Source organism: Excalfactoria chinensis, chromosome 1 (genome assembly GCF_039878825.1).
Source record: "Excalfactoria chinensis isolate bCotChi1 chromosome 1, bCotChi1.hap2, whole genome shotgun sequence".
NCBI lineage: Eukaryota > Metazoa > Chordata > Aves > Galliformes > Phasianidae > Excalfactoria > Excalfactoria chinensis.
The window spans coordinates 82,318,897-82,338,317 of NC_092825.1; the positions used below are offsets into that span (position 1 = coordinate 82,318,897).

Below are 19,421 nucleotides of genomic sequence, written 5' to 3' on the forward strand. Positions count from 1 at the left end.
CTGGAACAGTGGCTGATGTGGAACAGTAAGAAGGCTTGTGTGTTGATACAGATAATTCATTTTGCAGTGCATTTCTGCATTGTTTGCTGAGCTTTCAACTACTCGATTTCAAGCTTTGCAGGCGCTAATGTTAGGAACAGTTTTTGTATGTAGCTTCAAAGCTTGATGACTCTGAAAGTAGTGTCCTTTTTACTTTAAATGCGTTATTGTTGTTACTTAATAAGGGGCACTTGAATTTTAAGTGCATTGAATATGCGCAAATTTATTTTGCCTATCAAATATTCTAGAAATGTTTGGGTGCTTATATGACTACTGTCATGATCATTGCCTAATGCATATAAAGATCCTAAATTAACAAAGTTTCTTAGTCATAATTATTTGTAAGTAATTTAGGAGTTTTGCTACACTCAAAATTAAGCTTTTCTTCTGTGCATTCTCTGGTAACAGCATAAATGTTCAGAGGAATGCTCAGTGTAAACCGCACGAAGGCAAAGCTCACAGTAATGATAACCCTCTAACTGCATGCTGTAGAATCTTCCACAAAGCCATCTGCCCTTGGAAGTATGCCACTTTCCGCCTTGCTGATGGAAATTTCCCTCGAACTTCCCAAAATATTGTATTAAAATCATTCTAAATCAAGATATGAGTGAAGCTTGCATGAAGAGAGCATATAGACAGGAAAGCTGTACTCAGGTGTGGGAGGTGCGGAAAATAGCTGCCCAAACAGTGAAGCAGCTGGATATTCAGTGAAATAAGTATCAGTTGAGTCTGGCTTGCAAACAATCATGCACCACCCAGAGTCTTAACATGGCTGTGTTGCAGGACTTCAAAAATTGTGATTAAAGTGCTCACTGGGATTTTGTATGATTGTTCTACCTAAACACAGAGGGATCCCAGTCTTGTACTCACCCTTAAGATGAGCTTAATTAATAGAAAACATGAGTGGATGAAATGCAGGGCAAAATACCAGGCATTAGCCTCTGCTCTCTTGACCAGAAATGGAAGGTTTCTTTGTTGATAATGTACAACGTGGGTCACGTATGGCAGAATATCTGAGCTAATTTCTAGTTATAGCCAGTCTATTTGTATCGATAAGGAAGATTATAAGTGGTTTATTTAGAATGTGAGAAAAGTAGAAGCGTAGGGGTCCAGAGGAGGGAGAATTTTCAAATCATATAGACCGGGTTATTTTAGGATGTGAAATGACAAAATGAAATTTGCGTCAGCTTGACAACATTTTGAAGGTTTAACATTACTTGGTTTTTTGTTTTGCTTTGTTTTTTAATTTCTGGCTTAAGACAAAAGATCTCTCCCAAGATCTCATGCCATGTACAACTTTTCCACTGCAACCTCTATGATTTGATTCCAGATAAAGTATAAGCCTGTTATCACCCTTTTCACAGCTATGAATTTTTCAGTGTTCTGTTTTTTTCTACTTCATGGGAAGTGTTGATGTGTTTACTTGAGAATTTTACCCAATTTTATAAGGAAAACCTCTGATGTTTTAAGAACAATACTGCTGTATATACAGATGTACTTGAAGTCTGTTGACGTTTGGTGCTATCCTCCTCTGGTGTTATCAGTATCTCTTAATATTACATACTCTGCCTGTTTCCTGATCAGTACTGACTGATATCTTGATTTTCCTGGGTGACAAATCCCATCTCCCTAATTTACAATTTTTCTTTCCAAAATTAGCACTAAGCACATAAGTGATCCTGTTTGAGTTCTACAGTTTGTATCTTTAGAGCCGTGTAGGTGTTTCTTTGAGCAGCTTGTCAAAAAAGAAGTTCAGCATCTTTCAAAATCACAACCATGTTTTGAGTTGGGTCTTCATGAGGGAAGAAAAAAAAAAAAAAAAAAAAAAAAAAAAAAGGATGTGCATTCCCATTCAGTTATTTCACATCTTCAAAGAGCTCAAGCAAGTACTGAGGCTTCCAAAGGGTAATTGCCGTCCATTGCGCCAGTGCTTCTGAGATGATAAAGGATTTTTTTTGTCCTTTGGTGTTAAAATTGTCTGCACTCTAATGTTATTCAGAATTTAAAAATCTTTGAAGAAATGATGTGGTAAAGAGCAAGAAACCTTTCAAGTTCTGTTATGTTGTTTTAAAAGTATGTTACATTAAATACTTCTGGGTATGTTCGTGCATAGTTAGTTTCCATCTTGGGTAATGCTGATGATTCTCTTGAAACTAAAAGACCTTTTGAAGGCTTGGTCACCAAATGGGTGGGTTTGTTTCAGTACATAAATTAGAAAAGAAATATGCTGTTCATATAACCTATATTAGATAAGATGAGAAGCTGCCAGGAGGGAGGTCATCCTTCTCAGCCCTGGTAAGGCTACATCTGCAGCACTGTGCCCAGTTCTTGGCCCATCCATAATAAACACAATACTTGAGTGAGTTCAGCAAAGGGCTACTCTCTTAATTTTCTCTCTAAATGCTGCTTGTAATTAAATGTAAAATATTTTTCAGAGTTAAAAGCACTGTATAAAACATTATTGGCATCACCAGTTGGGAGAGGAAGTACCTTCTGTCAAGTCCTGTTTCATTCATTCAGTGCTGGATAGCTCTTGCTAATACTTTTTGCAATGTACCTACACCCACCTGTCATTCAAATACTGCTTTGTCAGTAGAATAAAATACTGATAATAAAAGGTGTTTTTCTGATCTTAAGAACATGCAGTTACTGTTTTTGTGAAGTACTGATGCCTTCTGGGTGGTACATAAAAGGATGCTCAAAAGGACCTCTGTATGGCTGTATGCCTGAAAACCCCTTAGGAAGTGAAAGGAAGGTAGAGAGAAAAATACATCTGTGACTACTTCAGAGTTGATAATAAGCAACTTAATACAATCTTAGTTTCATTAGGCAAATCTTTTTTAGCCCACAATGTAACCTGGGCTAGCTGGAGTGCAGAATCTCAAGTAAAGATCTGGAGTGCCAAATTTAACTGTCGCTTTCTGAAGTAGGCACTAAATACATATAATAGCTACTTACTTTGGACACATCCATTCTGGAAGCTGTGAATTGACCTCCTCTGCCCACTAGTATGCAGAGCTTCTGCTGAGAGCTGTGAAGAACAGTCATGGCCAGCATATCCTGCTGTTCTGAAATAATGAGACCTTGCTGCTGTGCTCCAGGAAAAGGAACAGAAAGCATCACTGCTGGACCTTGCAGAAGCATCAGTAGTAAATAATCAGGTATAGAAAGAAAATATAAGATGTATATGTACATGTAAAGCATCGTTCAAACTGTGGGACTTGGGTGTTGAGGGAGGCTCAGTTTGTCCAGGTTTCTGTTACTTTACTGAGTAGATGTTAGCTGCACTTTAAGGCAGCTGAGCATCCAGGTGAAGATGTGTTTTTTGGCCTTAGATCTGCTAGTCATAGTTTTGGGGTACAGATTCATAGTCTCTAGTGAATATTGTGTCTAAAAGGATCTTAAAACAGCCTTTTGTCTAAAAATGTTATTTCTGAGCACTCAGAGGTGGGTTTCTTGCAAGAAAAGCATTCACAGGTGGAAGAAAGAGGTGGAAAATATCTGTGCCGCTTCCTGTGGCTTTTGTTGGAATAAAAATCAGTTTCCTGATTTTTTTATTTTTATTCTTAATATTCACCTTCTGTCCATTTCTCTTATACGACCCCTCTTGTTCTAAAGACTGATAGTTACTCTAAAGTGTGACATATCATGCAGTTTGATGAAGATCTAAAATAAAATAGTAACAGCCGTCTAAGCCTCTGATCAACTAGTCAGATTTTTGGGTTTGTCACCCAAGTCTATGGGTAGTAACTGCTCAGTTCCTCCCTCAGCCAGGCCATGCAGAGAGGAGGACAAAAGGAGATGCCGGTTAGTACTGATGTGGGGCAGTAAAAAGCACTGTAATTAATAGCACCAGCAGCAAAAGTAATCTTGATTTAGCAGTGTCCTGCTGGGATCTTTCCTGACTTGAATTACCTTCTGATGCTGCCACTTTCTTCCCTTGTTCGAACTCACATGGGAAGGTTTAATCGAGCTCAAAGGGGAGTTTCTTCAGTGCTGGGTCAAAGGGGAAATGAGTAAAGAATCACCTGAGCCTGCACGGACCAGGATGTAAAGAAGGGGCATGGAAGTCATCTGGATTCACTCAGAATGTAGCTGTGACTACTTATATGTAGTTCAGTAGAGCTTTGTCTAGTATATGCGGGAAGAGATCCTGCCTCTGAATTAGCATTGTTATCAAAAACACTGGCTAAATTTTAGAAGATAAAATCGGAAACTCATGGAGGGGCTGGCTAAGGTCTTGATTAGCTGTGGAAAGCTGTATCAGAAGTGCAGGGAGTGGTGGCCAATGACCTCTTGTTGTATTATCCCCTACAGTTGCTTTTGCCCCCTACTGCAGTTAATGAGATACAAGGGCTGTGACACTGACCCTGTGTGATGTTAGGTTATGTGGCAATTTGTATTTGTAAGTCCCTTTTTCTTTGCCTTCAAACAAGCTGGAAGTGATCTGGGGGGTCGGGGGAGGGGGGGAAGGTAAGAATCATCTTGTAGTTAAGCAGTCGTTTTCTTCTATTTTCCTATTTATCCCACCCATTTGCAAATGGATCAAATAGCTACAAAAAGAGATTTCTCAATTTGTTGAGAGGCTTTTGTTAGTTTGTTTTCTAATGTATAGCTTTGCAAAGTAGTTTTGCAGTTATTACTGCAGTTCCTGCTGTGAAAGTTTGCAGTTATTCAACTTCTATGCACTCCTCACATGCCCTAGATTTTTCGTTACAGAAAAGGGTGGACTTTTTGTTACAGGACCTTTTGTATGTTTTTAAAGTCTGTTTCCTTTTATTTAAGTAAAGCCCATCTTTTTCTGGTTCTGTTAAAAAATTCCTAGAAAACAGTATGGTTTTAATTTTGACAATTTATGGCAAGACGTGATTTTGTATGGGTTTTGTCCATTTGAAGGAATACATTTTAGATGAAAGAATTCTTCTAAAACCAAAGGCCAGGCTTTCCATTTATCAGGGCATTCATTGATTACCTGCTCTGAATGCTATAAACGTAAATCCTTTCCAGAAGCGGTTTCATTCACATTCCTGGGGTATTTGGTGGTGTACGCTTGTTACCTTAGCAACTTGCAGGGGTTAAATGATTGCCTAGGAGAGAACGGTGAAGAACAGTCTTACAGATCCCACAGGGTTATTTTGTTTTCCCCTAATGACAGAGAGTATCTGCTAGCAGAAGGAGCAGTTTCTGGTTTTCCATGTGATGCAAAATACCATTGCAGAATTTCAAATTGCTGGTGGCGTTGCCTGGAATTTGAATGAGTGCTAACATGGTTACCAATGGAATAAGTATTTGCAGTTCTCTTATAAATTTGCACCCATGGGATGGATGAATGAAAAAGGACTGTTTGCTGGTTCTGGTCAGAATGAGCATTAGGATTCAGACTGCAAAGCTGAAGTTGTGTGGTCACCCTCTTGAAGATCAGAATGAGGATCAGAGCAAAGGAGAGTCAAGAGGAGAAAATTTGTTCCCATTTTGAATTTTATTTCCATTCGCAGCTTGATTTCATGAAACATCAGTCCTATTTCGTTAAAGTTAGCTGCTTCCATCACAAATCTTTGCTTCGTTTGTGGTGTGCACTTATTCAGCGCCATCTAGTGGACCAACTCTATTTCAGTGTAGCAAACAGCTGGTCTTGGCAAACTGTAGCAAATAGAAAATGCAGTCTTGATAATGTGAATTATGTACCCAAAACATGTTTGTGACCAATTACAAACCAAATAAGATTAGCAGTCATTTAATTGATATTGCATACTATGAAGGAAATAACTGTTATGTGCCAGCATAACTGTTACCTACTGAATTCCTCTGGTCTATCAATCCTGAGCTTGCTTGACTGTTTCTCTGCTTTGCTGTGAGATGTCATCTAGGTCTCAAGTATTTCTTTATGCACTGCCACAGAGAGTGCAGAACAGCCATGCTGCCACAGTGATACAGACAGTGAGGGCTGACTGCTGCTAACCATGAGCACTGAAGTCCTCACATGAGGAAATATTTTCTGGAATCTAAGATGTTGGTAAGGAATTCAGTGTTTGGTTCTTTGAAAATATATGAAAAAGGCAATTCTATGACAAAGTCTTCCTGTGGAGAATGTATGCAGAAGGCAAGAGAATTGCCAGATTGTCCCTGTTGCTTCGGGACTTGTGAACAGATCGGGGTCTCTGCTCGGGTCAGGAAACAGGTTTACTGTGCACGTTCTCCAGCACAAGCAAGGGCTGAATCTCCAAAACAATAAATGCCTGTTACAAAGGACTGGGTGTTTCTTCAGCCTGGGCTGCATCAGCCAGCAGCTCACTGCTCTCTCTTCATTAAGGCTTCTCTAGCAGTGAGTGAGCACTGGAGGCCAAACCAGAACCTCCCAGTAGCATGTTGGTAGGGCTATGGTTTAAGGAGTTCTTGGCTTTTCCAAGAGCAGGGGTGACTGCTAAAGATGGAAGCAAAGCAATGATGTGTAGTGAAGTCGCAGTGAATTCACTGAGTTGTATCATCTTTGCTTTAAACTTCCTTGCGTTCTTACAGTTTTTCACTTTAGGGACTGTTGATTTTTTTTCAGTCTGCATGTCTTGGACAATGAAAATAAAAATAAGTGGGTCAGTTCTACCCTGTGAATCGTGTGCATTAGCACAATAACACTGTGCTGAGGTTTCTAAAAAGCTATTTGTAAATAATTCATGGAAGCATTTCACTTCAGTTTTCCAGAGCCTCCATGAAGAGACTATTTTGTTCCCCATGTTTAAGGAAATGTAGCACTTAAATAGCACATTCTTTCTCTTTCTTTCTTTTCCAGTTTTCACAGCATAGTGTAGCACAGCAGTCAGAATAATGCCTGTCTGCTGGTTTCACCACAGCAGGACATTGCAACATAACCTCTCTGGGCACAAGAGACCAATTTCTGAGATAAGGAAAATAAATATATGGGGATTTCCCTTTTCAGATACTGAGTTTGGAACAATAGCCACGAATGCTGATTGTAGTGTATGTGTTCATCCAGCTGAACGAGTGAAATGCTGGTGGAAAACTCTCTTGGCTCCCAGTGGCTGCAGCATGAAAAGGGCTGAGAAAGGGTGTGATGTTTAAGTGACCTGAGTTAGTGGCAGGAATCCTGTTTTCTTAGAGGTCTGGGGAAAAATCCTATATGCTGGAAAATAACCACTTACAAAGGACATGGCATTTCTTTTGTAGTAGCTGTGAACCAAATATTTACATATTGAAAGTCAAGAGAACACATTCATTATTTCCTTTTTTTTTTTTTTTTTTTTTTTTTTTTTTTTTTTTTTCTCTCTGTTTCTCTTCTAGCTCTGGGATTGTATACAGTCAATGCAGTATATGGAGACACTATTACTATGCCTTGTCGTCTAGAAGTACCAGATGGTCTGATGTTTGGAAAATGGAAATATGTAAGTATAGCTTAGGTTTTTATTCAATAGAGCTCGTATAAGAAAATGTGTATTTTTTGTGTGTGAGTCTACAAAGATTTCAATCCACAGGATTTCTGCCTCGTGTACAAAGTCACTTGTTTCTGCATTTCTGAGACTGCTAGATCCCCATCCCTTCTGTCAAATATAGATGAGAGGATTAAGAAATTAGTATCGTTGTTCAAGAGAAATAATTGTTGGGGAATCGTCTGCCAACCTGCGTTAGAAATCTGGCATGTTATCCAGTGGCATCTCACTTGCTTGACAGAGCCACCACTGTACATTTGAATGCTTTTGAAGCAAGCTGCCTCAGGCAGGGCGTGCTTCATCCCTCGGAAAATGCTGTCCCCATGCTTGGTTGATGTGATAGTTGTCTGAACAGCAATGTTTCATGGCTGAGTGTATTTTATGCACAGTGAATAGGGTAGAGCTGACCTTAGTGGAGTTGCAGTGGTCTCCTGCTTGTTTTCCCTTGCTTCTTCAAGTTGATCTAAATCTCCTCTCTTGCTCTGCTGTTACCAGCAGTAACAGGTGATTTCTTCTCTGACACTGGATTTAAAATTATGTAGTCCTCTCTTTTAAAATGGTATCCACTAGCATATTTTAAGGCAGAACAATGTACAATGTATACTTAGTATCTCACCCCCCTGCCTCTTTCCCTCATGGCTGCAGATTTGCAGCATTTACTGAACTTGCACATTTGTGTTCCTGTTCTGCAAACCAGTTTTGGAATGCAAAGTCACAAGTCTGCGGAGAATGTTTCCCTAAAAGGACTAGTAAAATTATGTCATATATTCATTTAGAAGATGCAAAGTCTGCATTTTGCAATGTTTTTTTCTGTTCTGATGTCATTTGGGAGAAGTCTACCTCTATGAAGACTGATGCAAATGATGGTGAGAAGATAGATGAAAGAAAAATTCATCTCTTTCCCATGCATTCGATTTGCTCTTAGCTACCAAATGATGAGCACCAGTCATCAAAAGGAGATGCTACCACTTGTTCTAAGTGTGTGGACAATTTCATACAGTACTGTCTGCTGCTGATGGAAAGGGACATTCCCTGATGTTAAAAAAACAAAACTGTGACTGTATGAAATTGTTGATATAGTCAATGTACAAACAAGGGAAGTTGATACTCCTCTCTCCCAGGGCAGCTCCCACTCTGGTAACATTGGCTTTTAGGGTGAAGGGAGTTGGTTGGTTTGTGGACTTGGTCTTTTGTTTTGGTTGTTTAGTTGTTTTTTGTTTTTTGTTTTTTGTTTTTTGTTTTTTTGGCAGTGATTATTTCAAGGGAAGAACTGGGAACCCCATTTAGGCTTAAATAGTTTGGAGCTCATTTGCACTTGACAGCCAGCTTCTTTTGTAAGGAGTCAAGGCAATACCTTATTTCCTCTGCAACAGACACTTGGAATAATCCAGGGTTTGGAAGTGGAAAAGAGAAGAAGACTATAATGGAATTTAAGATTCAAGTTAGCTGTTGTCTCCTGCTCATTGTCCTGGCTCTGACACCACTCATCTCCTGTCACAGCATTGCCGCGCTTCTGTGGGCTCTGCAGTCAAGCTGAGATATTGTGCTGGGAGCACTGTTACTATCAGTGCTGCAAGGTGCAAGGGATTAAAGAGACCTAAAACGTTTTCCAGCACTCAGCACAGTGTTGAGCATAGAGTGGGATTTAGCCTTTCACCTCACCCTACTTAAAGGAAGACACTGTGTGTCCCTTCTCTGTGCAGGGGGGCAATTGAATCCTGCACAGCTCAGCTTGTACTTTTGTCTTTATCTTAAAAATAATTTTTTATATGGTAGGTTTGTGCAAGGCTCTCAATTTTGTATTCCTTCTCAGGATGGCAATTGATTTATATAGGGAAGAAGTCTAGAAAATGAAGTTTTTCAGATTATCCTAAAATGCATAAATAACAATATTTGATTGTATGCATATTCTTATTCCACAAACTCTTGGGCCTTTAAAAACAAAGAAGCTAAAACCTAATTTAGAATAAAATAGACAGTTATGCCTGATTAAATCCTGCATTTTGAACAAAGTCTGGCTGTCCCAGGCAAACAATATGAATATGTAAAACAATCATGAAAAAGGAAACTGAAGCTTTTGAGCCTAGCTCATTAATGCTTCTATTTCAGATGGCTTTTCCGTATACAGAGAGTCAGATGGTGCCAAAACCATCAGCCTTGATCATAGAAAGCCCTGTGTTGTGATGCAGTTGAGCCAAAGGATTGAAATTGCTACTGCTGATGCTGTTCTCAATGTGTGCAGGAGATGGCTTAGCCTAGCTCTCATCTGACACCAAATTTCTTGCTCATACAGCAGAAATTAATCAGCAAAAAAAAATATTATTTTTTATTACAGCTTTGTACCAATTCCAGATATTCTGGGACTTCAAAGTGAACCTGAGTGTTCATGCAAAATAAAGATGTCTGTCCTTTTTTTTTTTTTTTCTTTTTTTTTTTTTTTTTAATAGGAAATGCCGAACGAATCTCCAGTATTTATTGCCTTCAGATCATCAACAAAAAAGAATGTACAGTATGACGATGTACCAGACTACAAAGACAGGTTGAGTCTTTCAGAAAACTATACATTATCCATCAAAAATGCAAGAATCAGTGATGAAAAGAGATTTGTATGTATGCTAGTAACAGAAGATGATGTTTCCGAGGAGCCGACGATAGTCAAAGTCTTCAGTAAGTAATCTCATTGTTACTACTGTTAGCATTCCCCAGCATCTGAATCTTAAATTAAGGAAACTTTTGTTTAAGGGGAAGATTAAAGCCAAGAAAGTAAGCTTGGCTGAGGAAATTACTAAGACTAGCAAATTTCTGCAGCTTTCAAAAATGTAATCTAGTGGTAGCATTTACGTAACAGGACTGCCTGCACTTACAGTTTATTCATGATAAGTGCTGGCTCAAAGAGAATTTTAGACTTTGATAATGACTCACTTACGTGATGTCATTTGGCCTTGGAAATGAAAAATGTAAAATTAGCATTGATTATTTTTCATTTGTTCTCTGAGTGAATTTTTCTGCAGGAGAGAAGCATTAACTGTGTGTGCTCTGAAGTATTAGATTAGCTGAGACATTTACAGGAGCTCTGTGCAGCCAGTATGCAATGGCATGACCTGTGAATGAGGAAGAGCAGAGCTGAAAAGCCAGCTGCTATCCCCTGGTGCAGTTCTGCAAGGAAGAGATGCATAGTTTATTAACATTTGGTAAACTAGGGATCACAGTGGAGATTTTCAAGAGAGCTGAATGTGTTTGAGGTTTTATTTTTCTGTTTTTTTGTCAGAAGTGAAGCTCTAAGTCTGTAAGAAGCCTGACTTCCTGAGGCTTCTTTCTTAGCAGCTTCTGAAGATCCTCCTGTTTTTGATTACTGAAGTCAAATTGGAAAGTCTCAAAACATCTGGTCTATTGAAAGAGCCATGTGGCATTTACACCTTTGTGAGCACTGTTGGGTCATTTTAGTCTTGGAAAAACTGGTCTCTTTGTGGTCTCCAGTGTCCTGGATGTGTCCAGATTAGCAACCACAGAATTGGAACTGTAGGTGTTGAGAAGCCAGCAACAGCACCTTTGGGGAACTTTACTTTGAACTAAACCTAGTGTTCCCTGAATGTCAGTTGGTGGGAGGCTTTAAGTGAACTTCTGAAGCATGTTTTGGTTTAGGTGCACTCAAAAGGAGCCAAAAGACTGTGTGCTCTGTGGCAGATTGGCACTGTGAATCAGAGCAGTCCTGCTCTGAACTCTCAGGCAAACCTGAGCTATTCCCAGTGGTGATTCTGGAACATAATCCCTCAAAATCTGAACCACCTCATGGAGGGACATACATTGCTCCTCTTTAGGGACTCAGATCTGCTGAGGCTAAACCAGAGTTTGTATGTGCCATCCTATAATTGTAATGGATGTTGTCATTTTTATAATATTTTTCTAGGGCTTGTTTAGGTTTTTGCTGCTCTTCAGATACCAATTTATAGAGGCAAAGTAAGTCTATGTCATCAGAACTGTTGCTTTCAGAGATGGGCAGTTTCAAACAGACCATACAAGAATATGCTTTGGAAGGGAAGTCCTAGGATTTTCTCTGGGAGAAAGGAGACTTCAGTGTTATCTTGGCAAAAGTTTGTCAGTGTCATAAATAGTGTGAAAGTAGACTGATAGCCAACCGTAATACCATTTCCCTTGTTTCACTTGGAATTTGACCACAAGAACAAGTGAATTAATGATGACAGAGGCAAGTGGTCTCAGTGCACACACAGTAAGCACAGTGCTCCAAAGGAAATGATAAAGAATGATCATGTTTACTTATTGCACAGCAGTAAATATGTAGATGAGACAGTGGTGTATGGTGAACTAAATACTTACTGCTTGAATTACTGTGTACTGTACTAAATATTCAGACAATGCTAACTCAGCCATGGAGCACAGCTTGTGTATTTTATAGTCTGCATTAATACTAATAGAGAATGATACTATTTATTGAGAAAAACAAGAGTAGAGGATGCCACATATATAATGCGGCAGACTTGGCACAACAAGAAAAAATAACCTTTTTAGTGTTTCATTTTGTGTTCACAACTTTATTGAATATATTTATTTAATATATTTGTGCATTTAACTTCCTCGTGTCTGCTTTGGGGGATTTCATTTGTTGCTTTTGCTTGCTTGTGTACTTGTTTGTTTTAATTATGAAAGAGTTAACAGTAGCCTGCAAGCTTCATTTATTCAGTGGCATTTCTAAGTGGAGTTTAAGTGTTCTGTTTCTTCAGTGGAGTTTCAAAGCTCCTTGAACCACAAATGCAGAGCTAAGCTGCTATAGTGCAAACTCTCATAAACCAAACCTCAGCTGTATCCCAGAAGGCTTTACTGAAGCTGGGTTTCACTGGAGCTTGTCACATCCTCAGCTGTTGCTACCTGATTAGCTCAGGACTAACGAGCCGGAATGGCTCATTGCACAGCTCCCACCTGCTAGTCACACTCACTGGACTACTCAAACAAGCTCTTCCAGCTTTCCAGATGGATTCTGTCAGAATCTTGTTCTGGAATTAAGTGGCCACTGTTTCCAGAGCAGAGCAGCACAGCAGCCACTAGCTGTTGCCCTACCACACCAAAAATCCAGCTGGTGTGGGCCATGAGCGTTTTCCCAGCAGTTGCAATGCCTGTGCAGGGTTGTAGATTGTCCTGGCAAGCTCTTCAGCCAAAAGATGAGTACTGCACTGAAGTTGCTGACCGACCAAAGTATGCCCTGCTGCTGCTAAGCTTCAAATTTCATCCTGTGACATGCCAACATTAGTCTTGTGCAGTGAATTACCTTGGTGTGCATGCTGTGACTTGGAGGTCTGGCAGCAGGCCTCTCAGCTGTGGTGTGTGCTCAGAAGCCAGGGCACTGCATGGCAATGGGCACAACATGGCAGCCCTCTGATCCCCTTCAGGCAAAGGGTGCCAGGAGCTACAAAGTACAGCACAGGTCTTCCTGAACGGCCACAGAGTGCTGTCCTGAGGGACAAGGGAGATGCAAGGAGGGAAAGATGTGGAAGGCTGTGTGGTTTGTGATTTGATCATCTGGCAACTACCACAGGAAATCAGCTGTGCCTGTGCATGGGACCGGAAAATCTAAACCAGAAGGCTTGTTAATTGTCTTGTAAAACCTAATTTGTTTGAATTGATATAAAAATGCTTTGTCCTTGACGGATTCTTGCAGAAATAAGTTGACCTTTTCCCTTTAAAACTAAGAAAAGGGAAATAAAGATGAACATGGCTTTTAAAAACATATATATCTTTCGCTCCGTTAACCTTTTGAGGACATTGTGATGGCTTTGGTGCATCACATCTGCTGTTTCTTTTGCTTTTGTTGGTGTTTTTTTGCCACAAGCAAGTTGTTGGACCATGTCAGATAACCAACTCCTTTTATTGCCTTTCATTTCCCTTTCCGGCTGTTCTTGTTCCATTTTGGCATAGTCTTCCAAGCAAAGGATATCAGTGCAATTGTGTGGACACGCACACGCACACACAAAGCAAATGAATTTTTGAGGAAATAGGTAGGCTTGCTATCTATGCCACAGCAGGAGTAGTACACCTGCAGATGAGTAACATCATAATTACATTGAAATTTTGGCATGATGGTGTGAAGCTCACCAGGGATGGGACTGCTGGCAGTATTTCATAGGGAGCTCAGTCTGGGAAAAAGGTTCTGTAAGCTGATGTGGTTAAAGATGTCTCAGCGTGTGAATGTATATAATGCATGCTCTTTCTTAAGCAGTACAGCTACAATGCGGAGACTTTCTTTGCCTGTGGAAACATTGATTTATTTTGCCACTTCGTCTCTCCCCACTTTTTAAAAAAAATGTGAGAAAAACTGTCTCTTTTAGAGGAAAAAAAAAAAAAAAAAAGCATTCCGGGCTTCAGGCCAACTTGTTTTAACAAGCGTTATATAGTGACTAGAAAGTACTTTTTTTATGATGGAAACACTGATAGATCCTCTACTTTAGCGAGCTAAGAGAGGTCTTTACCATTAAGAAAAAAAATAAAGAGTAAATAAGAAGATGTACGAGCACTGAAGAGGAAGTTTGTTGATTTTTTTAAAGAGTCTTAACCAACTTAAAAATCAGTTAAAGTAATTACCCATATTTCCATCATCTGAATTTCTTAAATGTAACAATACCCTCTAGGAGAAATAAACATTAGAAGCGTGATTAGGTGGAATTTGTTCCTTTATAAAGTGATAGCTCAGCTATAGCAACATCACTAATAAAGCTATTTTAATGTTGCTGTATTTTCTGTACCACTGGTTCCTTCTCCAGCATGCGTGTTTTGTAAATCAGATACATCAGATCAAGTTATCTCCTCCCGGACACTTAACAGTCTGCCTGGCCACAATATATATTGTTAAGACACGTGGAATTTATTGTAGAAAGTAGGACTGATTTTAAGGGAAAGCTTTTTCCTCGTCTCCAATCTTTTTGTTGATATTGAGGTAGAAGTATCTCTCTCCTTATTTTAAAGGCAAAGTATAGACAAGACTACACCAGCATAGTCTGTTCTAATTAGTCTTAAAGTTCACACATCTTGTGGTGACTTCTGGTTGATTTTTTTTCTGAAAATTTTCTTCTATCACTAATACCTTTATCCTATTTGTCTTTTAGAACAACCCTCTCAACCAGAAATCTTGCATCAAGCAGACTTCTTAGAAACAGAGAAGCTAAAAATGGTAAGAGGAGCATTCTCCCTCAAAATTATGTGCCTAAAGGCAGCCTGGAGTTCCTTTGCAGTCAAGACAGAAAGAGGTGATGGACTAAGTTTTGAGAGAGCGCGTGTGCCTGCATGGCTGTTAGAGATCACATTGTGTAGTCATACTGTGCATAGAGTGGTTTCCTCAACCAGTACCCTAATAACCCTGCAAGCAGGGTCCATCCTTATTCTGGACCCACAACCAAACCTCCTTCCAAATTGTACCTAAGCCTCACTTATAGGATTTACCTAATTTTAAAATATATATATCTGGAATTAAGCTTTTGAACTGCCTAGAAGTTTTACCCAAGATAAAAGCAGATCTGTTAAAACACACCAAAAAGAAACGGTGGCTCATTCTTGTCTATTTTGCAGCTTGGAGAGTGTGTTGTGAGAGATAGTTATCCTGAAGGCAATGTTACATGGTACAAAAATGGGAGAGTTTTGCAGCCTGTGGAAGAAGGTATGTTGCAGTAATGGATGTTGTCCTTGAATTGACACATGGATGTATGTTGAAGAGCTGAGTTTATTGGAGTTGCTCTGTTTTGGTCCTAAAGTATTGTTCCTTTGAAGAAGACTGCTCATACAGAAATATGAAACTGGAAGGAAACTTCTTGAGTGCCTCTTGGAGAACCCAAGCTATGCCATATTATTTCTTTATATCATGTTACAGCTTAAAAAACACATTGTGAGGAGGAGAGTTGACTTTGTTAATTGTATTGCAAAGTAATTCTTGAACCTACGTAGCTAGTAGAAACTGATAACTTATTTCCAGCTTCAGTTTTATGCCTGTCCACTACTGCATTTCAGACCACATAGGTTATAGCCTTCTTATGTAGTTATTTATTCTTCAGTTTATTTTGGAGGAATGCTTCTTTAACCCATGACTTTCAATGGTAATTTTGATGGGATGATTGAACCAAAACATTGTAGTTTCCATAAAGCAGGGGAGGCTTATAAAATTAAGTTATAAGTATGATCTTAAAAATTATTTCTGCTGGCATTTTTGAGGCCTCCTTACTGCCTTAAAGATTTGAATTAAAACTACTATAAAAAAATTGCAGTTAGTGCTTTGCTTTGATTTAAAATTCGCAGTGTATTAGGAGTATGTTGATAAAACGCCCCTAGTACACGTCAGTGGTGATACTGTAGGAAAATCTGTAGTCTCGTGGGTAATATGTCATGTAACTTGTGTGTTTGCAGCCTGTTAACTATAGAGAATGGGCAAGCAAGAAATATCTGCAGTTGGGAAAAGGTTGCGCATTCTGGCCATTGATAATGAAATAATATTTCCTTTACAGTTGTGGTCATAAATTTGCGAAAGGTTGAGAACAGATCAACTGGACTCTTCACCATGACGTCATCTCTTCAGTATATGCCAACTAAAGAAGATGCAAATGCTAAATTTACTTGCATTGTGACTTATTATGGACCATCTGGCCAGAAAACAATACAGTCAGAACCAGCTGTCTTTGATGTTCACTGTAAGTTATTAAAAACTATCTTCTGCTGTACAAAGTCTACCTTTGGGGAAAAGGAAATAATTCTGAGGCAGTTTAAAAAATTACAGATACTGCTGCTTGACTATTGAGATGGTGTTTTCAAAGCTGATTTGCAGCAAGAAGATCTAAATATAATGTCAGGGTGATTGGGATTTACCTGGTTTTTCTTTCTTTCTAACAGTAGAATACTGATTATCAAGGCGTGACTGCTAAGAGGAAAGTAATAATTAAAAAAATTACTGTGAAATGGGTTTTTCAGAACTTTAGCAGAAGATGGGTCTGATGAGAATGACTCTGTGTGCCTCTTGAACTATGCAGTAAATACTCTTTCTCATGATTTGTATGCTGAGATCCTTTTCATTTCTTGCAAAGCACCAAGCAGCTAATGCCGGCAGTCTACCTTGCACAAAAATGTAGTAGCTTCTCTACAGCTGTAGGATGCTGATATTTACGTTCAAAATGTCACATTTGAATCTTGGTAGACTTGTAATTTTAAAGTAGAGAATGTGTGTGAATAATTACTCTAAGCTGGCGTAAGTCCCAAAGCAACTTTCTTAGTATATTACTGACTGACATAGAGATCATAGTTCTCTTCTGTATAAAGAAAACAGATAGTTGGCCAGGCAGGTCAGAGGAGGTGTGATAGCTGTTGGAGAGGGTACAATAAGCACTTCAGAGTCTTGTAAAGGGACTCTTCTGAAGTACTGAAGGCAGAAGGTTGTAACAGAAAGAAGAGAAACAGGAGATATTCATAATGCCTTGTCAGTTGTTGTATCCTTGAATGTTTTAAACAATACCTCAGCTTATAAAAAAAAGGCCCTGCTTTGGGAACAATAAAGCCTAAATATAAAGTCCAGGTATCTTATGAGGCCTTAGTATACACAATCTAACAACTCTCCGGTTGAATATGAAGAAAATGGCTACTGCACACCTAATTTCTGCAGCCAGTAGGTGTGCTCCATTGCTTTGAAAATGAAAGTCTTGGACGTGAAGTGACAGTCTCTTTTCTACCTATATCATTGTTCCCTTTTCCTTTGCAGGTATAGTTTGTTAACAGCAGAAGTAGGGGATCAGATCTTGGAGGAGTTAATCCTTGTTTTCACCTAGAGAAACCAGAGTAAATTAAGGCATTCTTTTCTCCAAGTGTTTCTTCAGAATGACAAATGCCAGAACTAATGGAAAAGAAAGCCTCAGGGATAACAGATAAACCATTATCCTGGGAAATTACATAGAGATTTCAGGTCTGCAGTCACCAATCCCATTGCTTTGCTAGAGGGCTTTTTTTTGTTTTGTTTTGTTTTTCTTGTGTTAAAGTTGGGTGCCAGATTCCACTGATTTTCATTCCTGTCAACTATGGAACCCATGACCACAAAAAGTTCCTGTTGCTTATGGCAAAGATCTACAGGAAAGAATTCTAATGATCAGAAAGAATTTTTTCCCTGTCAGACAGGTTTATTGCTATTACTCCCCCATTTCCCCATCACTTTAATGCATTTGGCTACTCCACCTGTTGAGAACAAGGGTCTTGCAGAATTCTGTGATGCTTGTACTACATGTACTTGCTATTAAGAACTAATCAGTGTGAAGAAAAGAAAGCTGCACAGCATTGAAGAATAGTCTCTGCATCAGATACCACATGTACCCAGTATTAAAGATTTGTTTGCTAGACTAGCTCTTTTAATCCTGGTCTAGTAACATGCAATTTAATTAAGATAAGCGCTTCCTCTTGAGATGGGAAGCATCGTGCTGCTAATTAGCCAACAGTGGGAGACAGGCACAACCTTCAGGACTAAAGAGGCCTTCCAAGATTTCCTTTACCTTTAGAATAAGGGAAATCCCCATTTCCTTTTTGCATATCTTCATTTGCTGTAACTTCAGCTCCATACTTTGTTTAAATGCATCTCCAAATGAATTTCAGAAATTCTTAATGAACATACATCTGGAGCTTGAACAGACAGATTACGTGACTGGTGTTATTTAAAGATAATGATGTCTGATTTGTTTTTGTTTTTAAATTTGGTTCAGTGATCATAATTGATTTCTTTCTCAACAAATGTGATTTTTTTTTTAACCAGTTAAATGTAATGCAGATTGAAAAATAATAATAATGCCAGGCTTGTAATGGGAGTTTTCCTTTAAGCCTTTTGCTATTGTTGTTGTTTGTCTGTCAAACTATTGTTTTGCATTTTTGAAGGAAGTTGGAAGAAAAAGGCATAAAGAAGTCCTGATGTTCTTTGTAATATCTAGTGAGATTCACTGTAACTTATTTATCACAATGAAATGAGGAAAGCACACTTTGAACCATGACTAAACAATATTTTTTTATTTTTTTATTTTATTTTATTTTAATATACCTGTTTAGTTAGTATTTAAGAAGTGTTTTACTGTTTTGTTAGCTCGGGGTTTGTGCCAACTCCTCTTCTTAAGCGGACCTCCTGGAAGCAGCCAGCCACTGAAGAATGAGCTAGCTCCTGCAGAATGCAGTGCTAGCTGGAGAAAGGTAGCTCAGCTAGCAGTCGTTATCAGTACTTAACTACAGGCACTCATTTGCAACTGTAGCCAGCAAGCTGGATAAAAGAGCTTGATTAATGCTGGAGAACTCCTGGCACTGGACAATTAGATAATGTCTGATTGTATCTAAGTTATCTAGACTGCAGCTGTGGTTGGTTCTGCTCAGAGTTAATTAGTGTAAAAAGGTATTAAGCAAAATTTCCAATTGTGCCCTGTTGTTAAGTGTCTGTCTTGCTAGGGATGAACTTCTTTCCTCAGCAGGTAAGTGTCAAAGGTGCTTTTTTAGTCATGCTGCTTCAATCATCTGTGTTTGTATTAAAACTATACAAAATTATGTGAGTTATGGACACATTGGGTCTGGGATGGTAGCATTCATTTACTAACCGCCCTCTGGTGTCTGCTTCTAGAATTTTGCTCTTGAAGAAAACAGATACAGAATTAATGATTTATAGAAGAACAGGGTGGTATGGACCTAGTCAGAGATGTGTACCACTGAGCAGAAAGGCATCCCTTCACCAAGCTGTTCAGGCTTATTAGTGAAGAAGAAGCATGTTGCTGTGCACTGCTTCCAATGAGTATTGCACTGAACATTGTCACTGCTTTGTTTCTTCCTCAGAAGGGTGACCTTTAGACCTTACTGAACAATTTAATTAGTCTTCTGCTATTCACTTTCATAGTTGTTGTTTTTTTTGTTGTTTTTTTTTTTTTTTCCGGTTTACAGAATGAGTTTAAA

The 19,421-nt window shown here is 38.9% G+C and overlaps 1 protein-coding gene across 2 annotated transcripts in view; it reads left to right on the forward strand.

Moving 5' to 3' along the window:
- The window catches only part of ALCAM (activated leukocyte cell adhesion molecule), a 117,558-nt gene that overhangs the window by 76,278 nt on the left and 21,859 nt on the right, over window positions 1–19,421 (forward strand). For both annotated transcript variants that reach the window (XM_072333299.1, XM_072333291.1), the window contains exons 2-6: window positions 7,333–7,433; window positions 9,926–10,145; window positions 14,591–14,655; window positions 15,051–15,138; window positions 15,977–16,159. In XM_072333299.1, coding sequence (XP_072189400.1) covers window positions 7,333–7,433; window positions 9,926–10,145; window positions 14,591–14,655; window positions 15,051–15,138; window positions 15,977–16,159 — 657 coding nt within the window. The remainder of the gene's footprint in view (window positions 1–7,332; window positions 7,434–9,925; window positions 10,146–14,590; window positions 14,656–15,050; window positions 15,139–15,976; window positions 16,160–19,421) is intronic.